General features: G+C 44.4%; 1 protein-coding gene across 1 annotated transcript in view; it reads left to right on the top strand.

Moving 5' to 3' along the window:
* Window positions 1-19,813, top strand: part of LOC106571867 (prickle-like protein 2) — a 113,857-nt gene that overhangs the window by 87,511 nt on the left and 6,533 nt on the right. Inside the window, exons 3-8 of the mRNA XM_014145380.3 lie at window positions 5,571-5,684; window positions 5,799-5,936; window positions 14,049-14,252; window positions 14,839-15,025; window positions 17,138-17,292; window positions 17,391-18,186. Coding sequence (XP_014000855.2) covers window positions 5,571-5,684; window positions 5,799-5,936; window positions 14,049-14,252; window positions 14,839-15,025; window positions 17,138-17,292; window positions 17,391-18,186 — 1,594 coding nt within the window. The remainder of the gene's footprint in view (window positions 1-5,570; window positions 5,685-5,798; window positions 5,937-14,048; window positions 14,253-14,838; window positions 15,026-17,137; window positions 17,293-17,390; window positions 18,187-19,813) is intronic.

Here is a 19,813-nt window from a genome sequence, read left to right as displayed (position 1 = left end):
TCTGCCTACAACCCTGACTGAGGGAGTCTGCCTACGGTCCAGAACCAAGAGACTATGTCGTCAGTCGGGAGGACAGGAGGCTAGAACCAGAACCTCCTCCAGTGTAGGTGGGTTGGGGAGGAGGGACGTAGCACAAGTGCCGTCGTTGACGGCAGCCACCCTCCCTTCCCTCCCTTTTTGTTTAGGGGGTATTTTTTGTTGTTGTTGTTTTGGGGGGGATTTTGGTTTTCTATTAACCTGTTATGGCTAGGGGGCAGTATTTTCACGGCCGGATAAAAAACGTACTCGATTTAATCTGATTATTACTCCTGCCCAGAAACTAGAATATGCATATAATTATTTGCTTTGGATAGAAAACACTCCAAAGTTTCTAAAACTGTTTGAATGGTGTCTGTGAGTATAACAGAACTCATTTGGCAGACCAAAACCTGAGAAGATTCTGTACAGGAAGTTCCCTGTCTGACCATTTCTTGCCCTTCTTGATTATCTCTATCCATTACAGGGGATCTCTGCTGTTACGTGACACTTCCTACGGCTCCCATGGGCTCTCAGAAGGCAGAAAAAAGCTGAATCGTGGCTTTGCAGGCTCTGGCTGAAAAAAAGTAGCGCGTTTGGATAGTGGCCAGTCCCAGTACTATGAAACTCAGGCTCGTGCATGAGGGGATCCCATGCTTTTATTTTCTCTCTCTTTGTACATATACACGCTTTCCCGGTCGGAATATTATCGCTTTTTTACGAGAAAAATTGCATAAAAATTGATTTTAAACAGCGGTTGACATGCTTCGAAGTACGGTAATGGAATATTTAGACATTTTTTGTCACGAAATGCGCCATGCTCGTGACCTTTATTTACACTTCGGATAGTGTCTTGAACTCACTAACAAACGCCGCTATTTGGATATAACAATGGATTATTTGGGACCAAACCAACATTTGTTATTGAAGTAGCAGTCCTGGGAGTGCATTCTGACGAAGAACACCAAAGGTAATCAAACTTTTCTAATAGTAAATCGGAGTTTGGTCAGGGCTAAACTTGGTGGGTGTCTAAATAGCTAGCCGTGATGGCTGGGCTATCTACTCAGAATATTGCAAAATGTGCTTTCACTGAAAAGCTATTTTAAAATCGGACACCTCGATTGCACAAAGGAGTTCTGTATCAATAATTCTTAAAATAATTGTTATGTTTTTTGTGAACGTTTATCGTGAGTAATTTAGTAAATTCACCGGAGGTTTGCGGGGGGTATGCTAGTTCTGAACGTCACATGCTAATGTAAAAAGCTGGTTTTTGATATAAATATGAACTTGATTGAACAAAACATGCATGTATTGTATAACATAATGTCCTAGGTGTGTCATCTGATGAAGATCATCAAAGGTTAGTGCTGCATTTAGCTGTGGTTTTGTTTTTTGTGACATTATATGCTAGCTTGAAAAATGGGTATCTGATTATTTCTGGCTGGGTACTCTGCTGACATAATCTAATGTTTTGCTTTCGCTGTAAAGCCTTTTTGAAATCGGACAGTGTGGTTAGATAAAGAAGAGTCTTGTCTTTAAAATGCTGTAAAATAGTCATATGTTTGAAAAATTGAAGTTTTTGTATTTTTGAGGAATTTGTAATTCGCGCCACGCCTATCATTGGATATTGGAGCAGGTGTTCCGCTAGCGGAATGTCTAGATGTAAGAGGTTAATTAAGGTGCATCTGGGGTCTGCACCTTTAGGGGGGGGGGGGGGGGTACTGTCACGTCCTGACCAGCAGAGGGAGTAATTGTATTATATTTGGTCAGGACGTGGCAGAGGGGTATTTGTTTCATATGGTTCGGGCTGTGTGTGTTATTTAAGGGGTGTTTGATTTATGTAGTCTGGGGTTTGAGTATTGTTCTAGTGTTGGTTTTCTATGGTTTATCTAGTTGTTCTGTTTCTTTGTTAGTCTGTGTGGCTCCCGATCAGGAACAGCTGTATGTCGTTGTTCCTGATTGGGAGTCATATATTAGGTGTGTGTTTTTCACTTGGGGTTTGTGGGTTGTTGTCTTTAGCACTGCTGCTTTATGTTAGCCTGCTAAACTGTACCTGTCGTTTCTGATTTTCTTGTTTTTTCGTGTTCACGTTGTTTAATAAATTAATGATGAGCACTCAACCCGCTGCGTATTGGTCCACTTTTTCCGACAGCAATTTCTCTATATCTTCAGACGAAGAGGAGCGTTACAGTTCAGAGCTTCTGCTGTACTTCTTCGATAGGTTTTAATTAACGGTGGTTGGCATCCAACGTTATTGGTGCATTATTATTAATGGAATCAAAAAATATAATTAAAAAAAACATTGCGGGAAAGGAGGAAAATGACATCATACCAAATATCAAAAATAGACACGTCAACAAACAAAACCCATCCCACTTCTTTAATCACAGTCCATTCCAAAATACATCCCTACACAGGCTCAGGGGCCTGTGAGGGAAGAACATTCACCAACAGGATTTCTTGCAAGGCCTCGGCTGTGAAATTTCAGCTACATTCACAATGATTCCAATTTTCTCTTCTCCGCTTGTGCTGTACAGTTTATGACCAATGTAATAAATTGTAAAATGTCCACCTTTTTAACATGTAACATTTTATGAGAAACCACCACTTGTGGTGGTGGCTCTACAACCTTTGTTTCTTGCTTGCCACTTGTTCCTTCCATTCTTCTCACCGCCTCCAGATAGGGAACACGGTGGACACCCCTTACTCTTGCCACCTCAATCTCCTTCACCCTAACAGGCCACTCCAGGAATTTAGGGGGCATGTTCGCCACCACAATTGCAGCATTTCACTTAATCTGGCATACTATACTCTTTCCGTCTGCACACACTTGACAGATGACCAAATCTTCTGCATTTATGACACTGAAGGGGCTTGTGCACAAAACCTCTTACAGGATATCTCATGAATCCTATCTTTATATGAGAAGGGAGAGACTCTTCATCAAAGAACAGTAGTATGGATGAAGGGACTTTTTTTCTCCATCCACCCCTCAGATCAGTCAACGGGCACCAACCACTCCATCTACAGTATGTCTTCATGTACAGTATCCTCTGCCTTTTCTCATGCACCACCCCAGAAATGATCCCCTTGATAGGCGCCTTGCTTTGAAAATCCATACAGGAAACACTCTACTCTGATATCTTTATGAGACTTACGACACGCTTCTTCTGCTACGCAGACACACAAAACAAAGCTAAAAACACTTCTTGTGACTCTCAACACTTTCCTCCAACACATTCCAGATTTTCCTAGAGACGTTAAATGGATTTCCCAGGTAGCATCGGTCCAATACCCTCACCCATTCCCATATGGGGGAGGGGAATGGGTGAGGTATATGCAAACTGAATACTGTAGCATTACTATAGTTTAAGTTTTGGGGATAATACTGTATTATTTACTAAAGTATTCTACAGTATACTACAAAATGCTATAGTAAGGACTACACATGATCGAGGGATACTACAGTGTGGAGTATAGTATTCTACATTATAAATCGGGAAGTTCGATTGGCTAACAGCCATGGTATACCACGGGTATGGCAAAACATGTATTTGTACAGCTTTAAATACATTGGTAATCAGTTTATACTAGCAATAAGGCACCACAGAGGTTTGTGGTATATGGCCAATATACCACGGCGATGCGAAGTGCCTAAGAACAGCCCTTAGCTGTGGTATGTTGTCCATATACCACAGTCCCTTGTGCCTTATTGCTTAAGTATAATACGGTTTACTACAGAATTCTATAGTAAGTACTGAAGAACTCTATGGTAAACTGTAAATTTTTTTCATGTGGGAGGTGTGAGCCACAAGATGATTTTAGTTTAAATCTGCTCTGCATGTGTCAAGGATTATGTTGCAAATCATTATAATAATATGATCAGATCATTGTGTTCTTGGAGAATAATTACCTGAAGCGTTTCCCCTCCATTTCATCAAGTGACTTTAGCTCAACAAGTTTAACTGAATGCCTGTAATTACTTTGATTGTCGTCTACAGTAAAGTCATAGATAGCATAGATACAGTACCAGCCAAAAGTTTGGACACACCTACTCATTCAAAGGGTTTTTCTTAATTTTTTGTATTTTCTACACTGTAGAATAATAGTGAAGACATCAAAACTATGAAATAACACATATGGAATCATGTAAAAACCAAACAACTATTAAACCAATCAAAATATATCTTAGATTTTAGATTCTTCAAAGTAGCCAAAGTAGACTGGTGCTGTACTTTTTGATTTTCCCATTACTAAGTAGAATAGGGGCCTACAGTCGGCACTCTACAAACACTATCCAAAACATGACTCAGTTCTACATAGCAACAAGGTTTTATCGAGAGTTTCAAGTTCCTTGGTGTCCACATCACCAACGATCTATCATGCTCCAAACACACCAAGACAGTCGTGAAAAGGGCACGACAAAACCATTTCCCCCCCAGGAGACTGAAAAGATTGGGCATGGGTCCCTAGATCCTCAATAAATTCTACAGCTGCAACATCGAGAGCATCCTGACCGGTTGCATCACCGCCTGGTATGGCAACTGCTCGGCATCTGAACGTAAGGTGCTTACAAAGGGTAGTGCGTACGGCCCAGTACACCACTAGGGCCAAGCTTCCTGCAATCCAAGACCTATATAATAGGCAGTGTCAAAGGAAAGCCCATAATATTGTCAGAGACTCCAGTCACAGTCATAGACTGTTTTCTCTGCTACTGCACGGCAAGCGGTACCGGAGCACCAAGTCTAGTACCAAAAGGCTCCTTAGCAGCTTCTACCCCCAAGCCATAAGACTGCTGAACAATTAATCAATGGCCATTGGACTATTACATTCACCCCCCCATTTGTTTTGTACACTGCTGCTACTCACTGTTTATTATCTATGCAAAGTCGCTTTACCCCTATCTACATTTACAAGTTATCTCTAACCTGTACCTACCCCCGCACACTGACTCGGTACCGGTACCCCCTGTATATAGCCTTGTTATTGTTATGTTATTGTGTTTCTTTTTATAAAAAAATATATATTTTCTTAACTCTTCTTGAACTGCACTGTTGGTTAAGGGCTTGTAAAGCATTTCACGGTAAAGTCTGCACTTGTTGTATTCGGCACATGTGACAAATAAAGTTTGATTTGATCAGTCAGCTATTGGAAGAGAACATTGCTCTCCATGGCTGCATCTGCTGCAGTGCCACAGGATCCTTTGTCCCAGACACTCACGGTTCCAGCCATTGTTCTCAAGAATAAGGCTGATGGAGGACAGACCAATAACCAACACAGCAGAATATGAAGCCCATGATCAATTCATTAGAAACAGCTGCTTTCAGGTTAATCTGGGAGGGCTCTTTAAAACTCAAGGTATGCTTTCAATCGACAGACATTTGACCATTAGAAACCAATTCTGTTTTTCTCTTCCATCCAAACTTGTTCTCATAGGGCCTGTTGGGGTCGGCGACAGAGATAATGACAGGGATGCACATGTCTTACTTCAGGAAGGGAGGACCACACTAGCCACTCAAATCAAATCACTCATCTATGGTTTGTGTCCCTGTCAGGTGCATCAGTACTACAGTTCTCTACCTGAGGACAGGGTGCCGTATGTGAACAGCCCAGGAGAGAAGCACCGCATCAAACAGCTGATTCACCAGCTGCCCCCACACGACAACGAGGTGACACACTAGTTTACCTGATACTCTGTGTCTAGTGACTATTGACACATTCACACAGGTATGGCTGATGTATTTGATATTGGTGATGATGGAGTATGTTGATCTGGTTGTCAGGTCCGATACTGTAACGCGCTGGACGACGAGGAGAAGAGGGAGCTCAAGCTCTTCAGTAACCAGAGGAAAAGGGACAACCTGGGCCGAGGCAATGTCCGCCCTTTCCCACTGTCCGTCAGTGGGGCCATCTGTGAACAGGTACACACTGCTGACACAAAACAATCACAGAAATCCTACAGCACAAAGAGCAGACACGTAGGTGGTTCCACTAGGGCAGGTATTCCCAAACTGGGGTACGGGGGTACGCGCAATGCTGTTGGGGGTACGCCAAATAAAAATGTGATTCACATATAAAAGAACAATTCAAAAATATAACAATAATAATTCTTTACATTTTCAAACACTCCATTTATATTTTCCAACGGGGCTATACATTTGGGTGAGTTTTTTTTTAGCGCTTGAGTAGCCTCGTTTCACTGCCAAAATAAAATTAAACCATCTAGTGTTCAGCGAAATAGCAACACAATGTCAAATACAGGTAGTCTACTCAAATAATTAACATCCAATCACATTAACGGTTACTCTCTCGCAGCTGCTGCTCATTCCGCTTGCTGGAAAATTGATAAATATTTTTTTTTAAGTAAGGCCCATGTCCATAGAGACATACCAGCTCTACTGGTAGTACTGCTACTACCAGCAGTACTACACCTGCACCTGTTGACGACACAAGTTGTTCTGCTTCCACGAACACATCCAATGCTAGCATCAGTAATTCTACATTTGTTGTTAGCCCAGCTAGCATAGACACTGACGGTTGCAACTCTGATGCAGCAGAAGAACTGCTGCCCCATACCTGGGAAAGCACAGAACAACAGACAGATGTTTGACCATCGAAGAGGCACAAATATGATGAGAAATACATTGATTTGGGGTTCACTTACACTACCATTCAAAGTTTGTGGTCACTATGAAATGTCCTTGTTTTTGAAAGAAAAGCCATTTTTTGTCCATTAAAATAACATCAAATTGATCAGAAATACAGTGTAGAAATTGTTGATGTTGTAATTAACTATTGTAGCTGGAAACGACAGATTTTTTATTGAATATCTACATTGGCGTACAGAGACCCATTATCAGCAACCATAATTCCTGTGTTCCAATAGCACGTTGTGTTAGCTAATCCAAGTTTATCATTTTAAAAGGCTAAATGATCATTAGAAAACCCTTCTGCAATTAGCTGAAAACTGTTGTTCTGATTAAAGAAGCAATAAAACTGACCTTCTTTAGACTAGTTGAGTATCTGGAGCATCAGCATTTGTGGGTTCGATTACAGGCTCAGAATGGCCAGAAACTTTTCTTCTCAAACTCGTCAGTCTATTCTTGTTCTGAGAAATGAAGGCTATTCCATACAAGAAATTGCCAAGAAACTGAAGATCTCGTACAACGCTGTGTACGACTCCCTTCACAGAAAAAGCGCAAACTGGCTCTAACCAGAATAGAAAGAGGAGTGGGTGGACCCTGTGCACAACTGAGCAAGAGGACAAGTACATTAGAGTGTCTAGTTTGAGAAACAGACATCTCACAAGTCCTCAACTGGCAGCTTCATTAAATAGTACCTGCAAAACACCAGTCTCAATGTCAACAGTGAAGAGGTACCTCTCGGATGCAGGCCTTCTAGGCAGAGTTGCAAAGAAAAAGCCATATCTCAGACTGGCCAATAAAAAAAAGATTAAGATGGGCAAAAGAACACAGACACTGGACAGAGGAACTTTGCCTAGAAGGTCAGCATCCCGGAGTCGCATCTTCACTGTTGACGTTGAGACTGGTGTTTTGCGGGTACTATCAAATGAAGCTGCCAGCTCTTCTCTGTCCGCATTAACAAGGACAACACACAGGTCTTTCCATAATTGTATGATTTTTTTGTGTATAAATGACCTCATGCTTACGGACAATGTCAAATGTGATATATAGCACCTGACTTAGATGGGTGAGCAATTACGCAGGTACTTTCCCGAAACGGATGACACAAACAACTGGATTCGTTATCCCTTTCATGCCCTGCCTCCAGTCCACTTACCAATATCTGAACAAGAGAGCCTCATCGAAATTGCAACAACAAATGGAATTTAATCAGAAGCCACTGCCAGATGTCTGGATAGAGCTGCTCTCTGAGTATCCTGCCTGAATCATGCTGTTAAGACACTGATGCCCTTTGCAAACATGTACCTACTGTATGTGAGAGTGGATTCTCGGCCATCCCTGTAAGGGCTGTCGTGAGAGAGAGACCAAGGTGCAGCGGAGTTAGTGTTCATCATAAAAGGTTTTAATGATCAACGAACACTATACAAAAGAAACCAAAAAACGACTAGCAAACAGTCCTATTAGGAAAATACTCAAAACAGAAACAATTACCCACAAAACCCAAAGGAAAAACATGCTCCTTATGTGTGACTCCCAATCAGCAACAACACTCTACAGCTGTGCCTGATTGGAAGCCACACGGCCAAAATCAATGAAACAAACCAACATAGAAAAATGCACATAGAACGCCCACCCAATGTAACACCCTGGCCTAACCAAAATAAAGAACAAAAACCCCTCTATGGCCAGGGCGTTACAGTACCCCCCCCAAGGTGCGGACTCCGACTGCAAAACCTGACTCTGAAGGGGAGGGTCCGGGTGGGCCTTCTTACGGCGGCGGCTCCGGCGGCACTGACCCAGGATTCACCAGGCTGAGGAGACATGTAAGAGGCCTGGCCCTAGGCGCAGGCACAGGACTCACCGGGCTGGTGGGCGGCTCTGACGGCTCCGGACAGGCGGGTGGCTCTGGCGGGTCTGGACAGGCGGGCGGCTCTGGCGGGTCCGGACAGGCGGGTGGCTCCGGACAGGCGGGCGGCTCTGGCGGCTCCGGACAGGCGGGCGGCTCTGGCGGCTCCGGACTGGCGGGCGGCTCTGGCGGCTCCGGACTGGCGAGACCCACTGGAGGCCTAGTCCTAGGGGGCGGCACAGGACGGACCAGGATGGGGAGACCCACTGGAGGCCTGGTCCGTGGAGCAGGCACAGGACTGACCATGATGGGGAGACCCACTGGAGGCCTGGTCCGTGGAAGCGGCACAGGAGAGACCAGGATGCGGAGACCCACTGGAGGCCTGGTCCGTGGAGCAGGCACAGGACTGACCATGATGGGGAGACCGACTGGAGGCCTGGTCCATGGAAGCGGCACAGGAGAGACCAGGATGGGGAGACCCACTGGAGGCCTGGTCCGTGGAGCAGGCACAGGACTGACCAGGATGGGGAGACCCACTGTAGGCCTGGTCCGTGGAAGCAGCACAGGAGAGACCAGGATGGGGAGACCCACTGGAGGCCTGGTCCGTGGAGCAGGCACAGGACTGACCAGGATGGGGAGACCCACTGGAGGCCTAGTCCGTGGAGGCGGCACAGGATTCACCAGGCTGGGGAGACATGCAGGAGGCCTGGTTCTGGGCACAGGCACAGGATAGACCGGGTCCTGAAGACGCACTGGAGGTCTAGAGCGCACGGCCTGCACAACTCGTCCTGGCTCGATGCCCAATCTGGGATGTAACGCACCGGGCTCTCCACGCGTACTGGGGACACTGTGCGCTTTACTGCATAACACGGTACCTGACCAGTACTACATTGCCTCCTGTAAGCACGGGGAGTTGGCCCAGAATTCCTTCCTGGTTCCACCACACTCCCCGTGTGCCCCCCCCCCAAAAAAATGGTTAGCTAGCGGAACACCTGCTCCAATATCCAATGATAGGCGTGGCGCGAATTACAAATTCCTCAAAAATACAAAAACTTCCATTTTTCAAACATATGACTATTTCACAGCATTTAAAGACAAGACTCTCCTTTATCTAACCACACTGTCCGATTTCAAAAAGGCTTTACAGCGAAAGCAAACATTAGATTATGTCAGCAGAGTACCCAGCCAGAAATAATCAGACACCCATTTTTCAAGCTAGCATATAATGTCACATAAACCCAAACCACAGCTAAATGTAGCACTAACCTCTGATGATCTTCATCAGATGACACACCTAGGACATTATGTTATACAATACATGCATGTTTTGTTCAATCAAGTTCATATTTATATCAAAAACCAGCTTTTTACATTAGCATGTGACGTTCAGAACTAGCATACCCCCCACAAACCTCCGGTGAATTTACTAAATTACTCACGATAAACGTTCACAAAAAACATAACAATTATTTTAAGAATTATTGATACAGAACTCCTTTGTGCAATCGAGGTGTCCGATTTTAAAATAGCTTTTCGGTGAAAGCACATTTTGCAATATTCTGAGTAGATAGCCCAGCCATCACGGCTAGCTATTTAGACACCCACCAATTTTAGCCCTGACCAAACTCCGATTTACTATTAGAAAAGTTTGATTACCTTTGGTGTTCTTCGTCAGAATGCACTCCCAGGACTGCTACTTCAATAACAAATGTTGGTTTGGTCCCAAATAATCCATTGTTATATCCAAATAGCGGCGTTTTGTTCGTGCGTTCAAGACACTATCCGAAGTGTAAATAAGGGTCACGAGCATGGCGCATTTCGTGACAAAAGATTTCAAAATATTCCATTACCGTACTTCGAAGCATGTCAACCGCTGTTTAAAATCAATTTTTATGCAATTTTTCTCGTAAAAAAGCGATAATATTCCGACCGGGAGCGGTGGTTTTCGTTGAAAGATAAAACATGGAGTCCCCTCGTGCACGCGCCTGAGTCTCACAGTACTGTAACCAGCCACTATCCAAACGCGCTACTTTTTTTCAGCCAGAGCCTGCAAAGCCACGATTCAGCTTTTTGCCGCCTTCTGAGAGCCCATGGGAGCCGTAGGAAGTGTCACGTAACAGCAGAGATCCCCTGTAATGGATAGAGATAATCAAGAAGGGCAAGAAATTGTCAGACAGGGCACTTCCTGCATGGAATCTTCTCAGGTTTTGGCCTGCCAAATGAGTTCTGTTATACTCACAGACACCATTCAAACAGTTTTAGAAACTTTGGAGTGTTTTCTATCCAAAGCTAATACTTATATGCATATTCTCGTTTCTGGGCAGGAGTAATAATCAGATTAAATCGGGTACGTTTTTTATCCGGCCGTGAAAATACTGCCCCCTAGCCATAACAGGTTAAAACTCGTTTTTCAACCACTCCTCAAATTTCTTGTTGACAAACTATAGTTTTGGCAAGTCGGTGAGATATCTACTTTGTGCATGACACAAGTAATTTTTCCAACAATTATTTACAGACAGATTATTTCACTTATAATTGTCACGTTTGTCGCCGGTTAAGGAGGACCAAAACGCAGCAGGAATGTTGACGCTCATCTTGTGTATTTATTTACCAACTAAGTGAACATCAAAACAACAAAACGAAAACGAACTTACGAACACCAAAACAGTCTTGAAAGGCACACTCAGCAAAACAAGAAACAATCTCCCACAAACAGACAGACAAACACACCCAACTAATATAGGACCTCCAATCAAAGGCAACACCACACAGCTGCCTTCAATTGGAAGTCCACCCCAATTAACTCTACATAGAAACAGACTAACTAGACTAAACATAGAATTACATAAACATAGATCATAAACCAAAAACCCGGAAATACTCAATCAAACGCCCTTTTTACCAAAACACCACCCCGAACCACATAAAACAAATACCCTCTGCCACGTCCTGACCAAACTACAATAACAATTAACCCTTATACTGGCCAGGACGTGACAATAATTCACTGTATCACAATTCCAGTGGGTCAGAAGTTTACATACACTAAGTTGACTGTGCCTTTAAACAGCTTGCAAAATTCCAGAAAATTATGTCATGGCTTTAGAAGCTTCTGATAGGCTATATTGACATCATTTGAGTCAATTGGAGGTGTACCTGTGGATGTATTTCAAGGCCTACCTTCAAACTCAGTGCCTCTTTGCTTGACATCATGGGAAAATCCCCAAAAATCAGCTAAGACCTCAGAAACAATTATAGTCTCCACAAGTCTGGTTCATCCTTGGGAGCAATTTCCAAATACCAGAAGGTACCACGTTCATCTGTACAAACAATAGTACGCATGAATAAACACCATGGGACCGCACAAGCGGTCATACAGCTCAGGAAGGAGACACGTTCTGTCTCCTAGAGATGAATGTACTTTGGTGTGAAAAGTGAAAATCATCTATATCCAGTATCTATATCCACAGTAAAACGAGTCCTATATCGACATAACCTGAATGGCCGCTCAGCAAGGAAGAAGCCACTGCTCCAAAACTGCCATAAAAAAGCCAGACTACGGTTTGCAACTGCACATGGGGACAAATATCGTACTTTTTGGAGAAATGTCCTCTGGTCTGATGAAACAAAAATAGAACTGTTTGGCCATAAGGGCCATCTTTATGTTAGGAGGAAAAAGGGGGAGGCTTGCAAGCCAAAGAACACCCTCCCAACCGTGAAGCACAGGGGTGGCAGCATCATGTTGTAGGGGTGCTTTGCTGCAGGAGGGACTGGTGCACTTCACAAAATAGATGGCATCACGTGGAATGAAAATTATGTGGATATATTGAAGCAACATCTCAAGACATCAGTCAGGAAGTTAAAGCTTGGTCGCAAATTGGTCTTCCAAAGGGACAATGACCCCAAGCCTACTTCCAAAGTTGTGGCAAAATGGCGTAAGGACAACAAAGTCAAGGTATTGGAGTGGCCATCACAAAGCCCTGACCTCAATCTTATCAAAAATGTGTGGGCTGAACTGAAAAGCATGTGCGAGCAAGGAGGCCTACAAACCTGACTCAGTTACACTAGCTCGGTCAGGAGGAATGGGCCAAAATTCACCCAACTTATTGTGCGAAGCTTGTGGAGGGCTACCCGAAACGATTGATCCAAGTTACACAATTTGATGGCAATGCTACCAAATACTAATTGAGTGTATGTAAACTTCTGACCGACTGTAAATGTGATGCAATAAATAAAAGCTGAAATAAATCATTCTCTCTACTATTATTCTGACATTTCACATTCTTAAAATAAAGGTGGTCCTAACTGACCTAAGACAGGTGTCACGTCCTGGCCAGTATAAGGGTTAATTGTTATTGTAGTTTGGTCAGGACGTGGCAGAGGGTATTTGTTATATGTGGTTCGGGGTGGTGTTTTGGTAAAAGGGCGTTTGATTTAGTATTTCCGGGTTTTTGGTTTATGATCTATGTTTATGTAATTCTATGTTTAGTCTAGGTAGTCTGTTTCTATGTAGAGTTAATTGGGGTGGACTTCCAATTGAAGGCAGCTGTGTGGTGTTGCCTTTGATTGGAAGTCCTATATTAGTTGGGTGTGTTTGTCTGTGTGTTTGTGGGAGATTGTTTCTTGTTTTGCCGAGTGAGCCTTTCAAGACTGTGTCGTTGTTTGTAAGTTCGTTTCGTTTTGTTGTTTTGGTGTTCATTTAGTTTGTAAATAAATACACAAGATGAGCATCAACATTCCTGCTGCGTTTTGGTCCTCCTTAACCAACGACGACCGTGACAACAGGGAATTTTTACTAGGATTAAATGTCAGGAATTGTTTAATACTGAGTTTAAATGTGTTTGGCTAAGGTGTATGTAAACTTCCGACTTAATATGCATCCTTTCAAACACACCGTTCTCATTAACCTGTGGTTAGTTATTCACAATTTTCGATGAACAAGTTTTTTTATGTAAATGGCTAAATAAAGTGCAAAATTACTGATTATTATATTATTTGTGCCCTGGTCCTATAACAGCTCTTTGTCACTTCCCACGAGCTGGGTTGTGACAAAAACTGACACTCATTCTTATGTTCAATAAATGTGTCATATGGTGTATGTGTGGCAGGCTTAATAAGATGGCAAAAAACAACATTTGAAAGTGCGCTGACCCTGGTGCTAGAGGGGGTACGCAGCTGGAGGAGGAATGTTTGAAGGGGTACGGCGCTATAAAAAGTTTGGGAACCACTGCACTAGGGGATAGTGCAAATGGGATAAAATCTTTGCTACAGCAAATCAAATATTTGAAAAGAATCAGCTTGCCTTGGTTTTCTGTTTGATGTCTAATCAGAAGGATTAGCCATAGAAGCCCTTTTGTGATTAGGTCATGCACATTTAAAAATATTTGATTATTTATATCATGTAACTGGCGTCTCGCTCCCCCTCCCCCTCGGTCAATTCCTTTCTTTGACTCTCTCTTTCTCTCTCTTTTCATCTATTTATCTCTCACTCCCTCTCCCTGTCTCCCCTGCCTCCCCTCCCTTTCTCGCTCCCTCTCTCTCAGTGTGGGGGCCAGATAAATGGAGGGGACATTGTGGTGTTTGCGTCACGGGCAGGCCACGGCCTGGTGTGGCACCCTCAATGCTTTGTGTGCAGCATGTGTGAGGAGCTCCTGGTGGACCTCATCTACTTTCACCAGGAAGGGAAGATCTACTGCGGCCGGCACCATTCAGAGATGCTCAAACCCCGCTGCTGTGCCTGCGATGAGGTGAACCCGGCTGGGCTTAGAGGTCTGGGGTGGTGGGAGGGTTGGCTGGGTTAGCTGGAGCTCAGAAGGTTGAGATGGGGTTTAAGGTGGTGGGAAGTTGGGAGGAGCTGGAGCTTGAGCTCAGAAGGGTGAGATTGGGTTTTACAGGGTAAAGAGTGTTGAGGGATCTCATCCGTCCTTCCACATCTCAGTTATCCAGCTCTGCAGAAGTTTTGCTCCGTTTGACTGAGTCTTATTTCTGCTAATGCTAAGATGCGTGCAAGTCCAGAATCTGTCACCGCTTGGTGTCTATCTCTCTCCTTCTCTGGTGTTCTATGGTTTGACAGTCTGATCTCTGTCTCTCCTGCAAATTATATTTCATTGTCTTTGCTGATGAGCTTGGTGTCTCTCTAATAGCTTTAGATGATCTTTGCTGATTATTATCTGTGCTCTCTCTCTCTCTCTCTCTGTCTGTCTGTCTGTCTGTCTGTCTGTCTGTCTGTCTGTCTGTCTGTCTGTCTGTCTGTCTGTCTGTCTGTCTGTCTGTCTGTCTGTCTGTCTGTCTGTCTGTCTGTCTGTCTCTCTCTCTCTCACTCTCTTTTTTTAGATTATCTTTGCTGATGAGTGCACAGAGGCAGAGGGCAGGCACTGGCACATGAAGCACTTCTGCTGCTATGAGTGTGAGGCTCCGCTGGGTGGCCAGCGCTACATCATGAAGGATGGACGTCCACACTGCTGCCACTGCTTTGAGTCCCTGTATGCAGAGTACTGCGACGCCTGCGGTGAACACATAGGTACATGGTTCTAGATGTTTCCTAAACACGATTTATACATGTTTACTGCGCTCTTCTCTTTCTTTCTATTGATTAATATCAGATCATACATTTAGACATGGAAATAGATAAATAATGCAAAGATTCTCTTCTACAAAACGCACCTGCATCCTTTTCCTGTTTTTCTATCTTTCCCTCTGTCTCTGCCACTCTCTCCATTGCTGTTCATCTCCCGCCATCTCACTCACTCTCTTGTTAACTTTATATCCATCCCTGTTTTTCTTTATATGATTTCTTCCCTTGCTCTGTTCACCCTTTCTTTGTCTCTGTGTCTCTTTACATGTATCTTACCCCCTGTCCTCCAGCCTCTCTCTTTGACTGTGTTGTTCCCACACATTATCAATCTCACTTTGTCTTTCTCTGTGTCATTACCACCATCTCTCCATGTCTCAACTAATTTCATGATTGACATGTTTTTCGTTTGACAAAACACAATGGAGTCATTCAAGGACCCTGTAGTCGTTAAGAGAGAATAGTCATACAATCTGAGATAGAAATCCATAGCTTCAAGCATTCATGACTAAAGCTTATAATAGAAAACATTACATACCAATTTACAGTAGAAGTCATTTGGAAAGCAGCTGTCACTCGATAGCAGAACAGAACAGTCAGAGCCCTGTGCATCATTCAGCTGTGCTAAGACATGGCTGGCTAGGGAAATGAAGGTGGTTATTATCTGCTGCCCAGAATCCAGTTAGACAGGGGGAAGCTATGAGCCATTCAGACCCAGAGGATGCCATGTTGTGTCCAGATGGACCATGTGAAATATTATTAGTTCCCTTGGTTTAGGAGGAGGGCTTTCTATAAATGTATTTTTAAATTATTATACAGACCGCATAATCCCAGTTTTGGGTAAAATCACAATATCATTCACCTTCTGGGAAATAAAACAGAGTGTTTGTCCTGTATTTAATTTCTTCTTCCAGTAAATAACATTAAAATATTTTGCAGGCTCATATTTTACAGATTAGCTGTTGTCTTACTGAGGAGTGATACAGTCTCTCACTGTAGACAATGGGTTCATTAGACTCAGTATGTGATATCCCGACACTGACACCTTATTAGTAATAAGTAGTAGTATTATTTCTAATTGTGAAATGGCTAGCTAGTTAGCGGGGTGCACGCTAGCAACGTTTCAATCTGTGAAGTCACTCACTCTGAGACCTTGAAGTAGTTGTATCCCTTGCTCTGCAAGGGCTGTGGCTTTTGTGGAGCGATAGGTAACGATGCTTCGAGGGTGTCAGTTGTTGATGTGTGCAGAGAGTCCCTGGTTCGTACTATAAGGGCGAGACCCAGATGGAGACACAGGAGGCAGAGTCCAAGATGTTTATTAACAATCCAAAAGGGGTAGGCAAGAGAATGGTTGTGGACAGGCAAAAGGTCAAAACCAGTTCAGAGTTCCAGAGGTACAGAATGGCAGGCAGGCTCAAGGTCAGGGCAGGCAGAATGGTCAGACAGGCATGGAGTCCAGAAAATGGAGTCCAGAAAAACAGGCAAAGGTCAAACCGAGAGGACTAGTAAAAGAGAATAGAAAAGCAGGAGCACGGGAAAAACACGCTGGTTGACTTGAACATACAAGACAAACTGGCACAGAGAGACAGGAAACACAGGGATAAATACACCAGGGAAAATAAGCGACACCTGGAGGGGGTGGAGACAATCAGAAGGACAGGTGAAAGAGATCAGGGCGTGACAGTTCGAGGCCAGGTTGGAGCGAGGAGAGGGATGGAAGCAATACTGTTACATTGATGCTGTTGACCCGGATCACTGGTTGCTGCGGAAAAGGAGGAGGTCAACAGGGGGGTGAGTGTAACTGGAGTGAAATGGCTAGCTAGTTAGCGTGGTGCGCACTAGTAGCGTATCAATCGGTGACGTCACTCGCTCTGAGACCTTGAAGTAGTTGTTTCCCTTGCTCAGCAAGGGTCGCGGCTTTTGTGGAACGATAGGTAACGATGCTTTGTGGGTCGCAGTTGTTGACCTGTGCAGAGGGCCCTGGTTCAAGCCCAGGTAGGGGCGTTGAGAGGGACGGAAGCAACACTGTTACACAATAACAGGATCTAATCCTCTCCCCAGGCATTGACCAGGGCCAGATGACGTATGATGGGCAGCATTGGCACGCCACAGAGGAGTGTTTCTGCTGTGCCCGCTGTAAGCGTTCCCTCCTGGGGCGCCCCTTCCTGCCCAAACAGAGACAGATCTACTGCTCACGCTCCTGCAGCGCCGGACAGGTGAACAACCAGCATTTGACTGAATGTTCAGTTGACCATTGTATAGTATCTGTATTTTATATGTCTTTCAATTATATGTTATAAATTCCATCAATCAGGACCCAGACGAGTCAGACTCATCTGACTCAGCCTTCCAGAGTGCCCGCTCCCGTGAGTCTCACCACAGCATCAAGATTCTAAAACCGGAGCGCCGAAATGCCGAGCAGGAGCGTCGCCAGCCAGCGCCCATGACTGATCGTCTGTCTGTTGAGGTGGACCCCCTGTCTATCCAGATGGACCGTCTGAGCCTTGGCTCTAGCCAGACACCCAGTCGAACACCCAGCCGCACACCCAGTCGCGCCCCCAGCCGCACCCCTAGTCTCAACCAAGTGTGGATGAGCCGGGATGAACCTTACCCCCCAGCCTATGAGACAGCCTACGAGGGCTCCCAGCAGGATGCCTCTCCAACCCCCACATCCCTGCTCCTGGGCCTGTGTAACCCCAGGAAAGGCTACAGCCCTAGCCCCCACAACCCCCTGCCCCCAGCCCAGAGCCCTGTCAACCCAGGAAAAAGGCCTGAGTCCAGGGCTAAAGAGCAGGGCAACACCAAGCGAACGCCCATGGCGGCACTGAGGGGCCAATCCTTCCAGGACAACTGGATCCACCACAGCCAGGACGAGTTCCGCCCACCCAAGCTGAGGACCCAGATGAGCTTCAACGAGGTGTCCAGCCAAGGCCAGGGCTTCCCAGACAAGAGGAGCATCAGCATGCATGGCTTCCAGAGGGACAGCAGGCCCCCCCTGACCAGGACCAGGAAAGCAATGAGCAACGGCATGAGCTTCACAGAGCCCCTCACCCCTCTGGAACAGACCCCCCGAGGATCTATGGAGTCTCTGGCCCTGTCCAATGCTACAGGTACTGTACCCTCTCAACTGAGTTTAGAAGCTAGATTGTAGACAAGGGGCTTTATTTTCAACGGGTGTTAAGCCAGCACAATTGTCAAATGCATGCTCGTTTTGCAATTTCGACCTGTTAAAGCTGGCGCTCTTCTGTTTTCAAACCCTAGCATCAGGATTGGTAATTTACATGTCTTAAATGAGCTAGCTTGCGCTGAGGTGGGAGGGTTGGCAATATCTGAGGTGTATCCTTAAAAACTTGTGCCAAAGTGCAAATTTCAGGTAACGCTGGTCCCCACAACCTAATGAAACATTCTGGCAATGTTTAAAGAACAAATTGGGCCTCCCGAGTGGCGCAGTGCTCTAAGGCACTGCATCACTGTGCCACTGGAGATTCTGAGTTCGAATCCAGGATTTGTCGCAGCCGGCCGTGACTGGGAGACCCATGGGGCAGCGCACAATTGGCCCAGCGTCGTCCGGGTTAGGGGAGAGTTTGGCCAGCAGAGATGTCCTTGTCCCATCGCGTACAAGTTACTTCTGTGCCGGACACAGTGCATGCTGACACAGTCGCCAGGTGTACGGTGTTTCCTCTGACACATTGGTGCTTCTGGGTTAAGTGGGCATTGTGTTAAGAAGCAGTGCAGCTTGGGTAGGTTGTGTTTCGGAGGACACTCGGCTCTCGGCCTTCGCCTCTCACGATTCCATACGGGAGTTGCAAGGATGAGACAAGACTGTAACTAACAATTGGATACCATGAAATTGGGGAGAAAAAAAGGGTAAAAAATGTATTAAAAATAACAAATTAAATGTGTTCTAGGAACATTCTTGCAACATCAGGTGAATGCTTTATGTAAACATTTTATAATCATCAGTACGACTGGACAGTTTGTGTGTTATGAGAACATTTGCCACAACCTATCAAATGTTCTGGGAACTTTCACAGAACCAATTCTGGTTTGCTGGGAAAACATTACAGGTACATTGTGTTATTACATTACCTGGAAACCTATTGAGAATGTTTGGGGAATGTTCTGTGGTGGTTGTTACAGATGTTGTGCACAACATTTTAGTGAATGTTAGGAGAACATACCAATGATATTTCCTTACAAACATTTTTATCATCCTAATGTTAGATAAAACTAGAACTAGAACTTATTGGGAATCTTAGCTAATGTTCTGGGAATGTTCCCGGTTTGCTGGGAAGACTATCATAAAGGGTTTGGCTCATGTGACTGCTTTGAAATAAATCTTAATCACCAAAGCTTTATTAAAAAATCAAGTTTGGGAGCATCCACTTTTATATATCTGGGCTGTTGTGCATTATTTTATCCAGCTACTGTTATTATTTGCATGTATGTAAAAACCCCTTCATGCCAATCATGGAACGAGAGATAGGATGATCCGGTGACACTCGTATTTAAAAACATTTAAGTGAATATCCTATAACAATTTCTTGTTTTCTGTTTTGTTTGATTAAAAAACAAGCCCTTATTGCAGGGGTTCCCAAACTTTTTTGTCCCACGACCCCATTTTGATATCTAAAAATTCTCATGACCCGAACCATGTGAAAAAAAATGATGTAATTAACAGCCTATGTTTACATTTTTAATTGGAGCTAGGCAGTCAGTTGCAAAACAGTCTAACAG

Source organism: Salmo salar, chromosome 15, assembly GCF_965601325.2.
Source record: "Salmo salar chromosome 15, fSalSal1, whole genome shotgun sequence".
Taxonomy (NCBI): Eukaryota; Metazoa; Chordata; class Actinopteri; order Salmoniformes; family Salmonidae; genus Salmo; species Salmo salar.
This window is presented reverse-complemented; position numbering and strand designations above follow the sequence as displayed.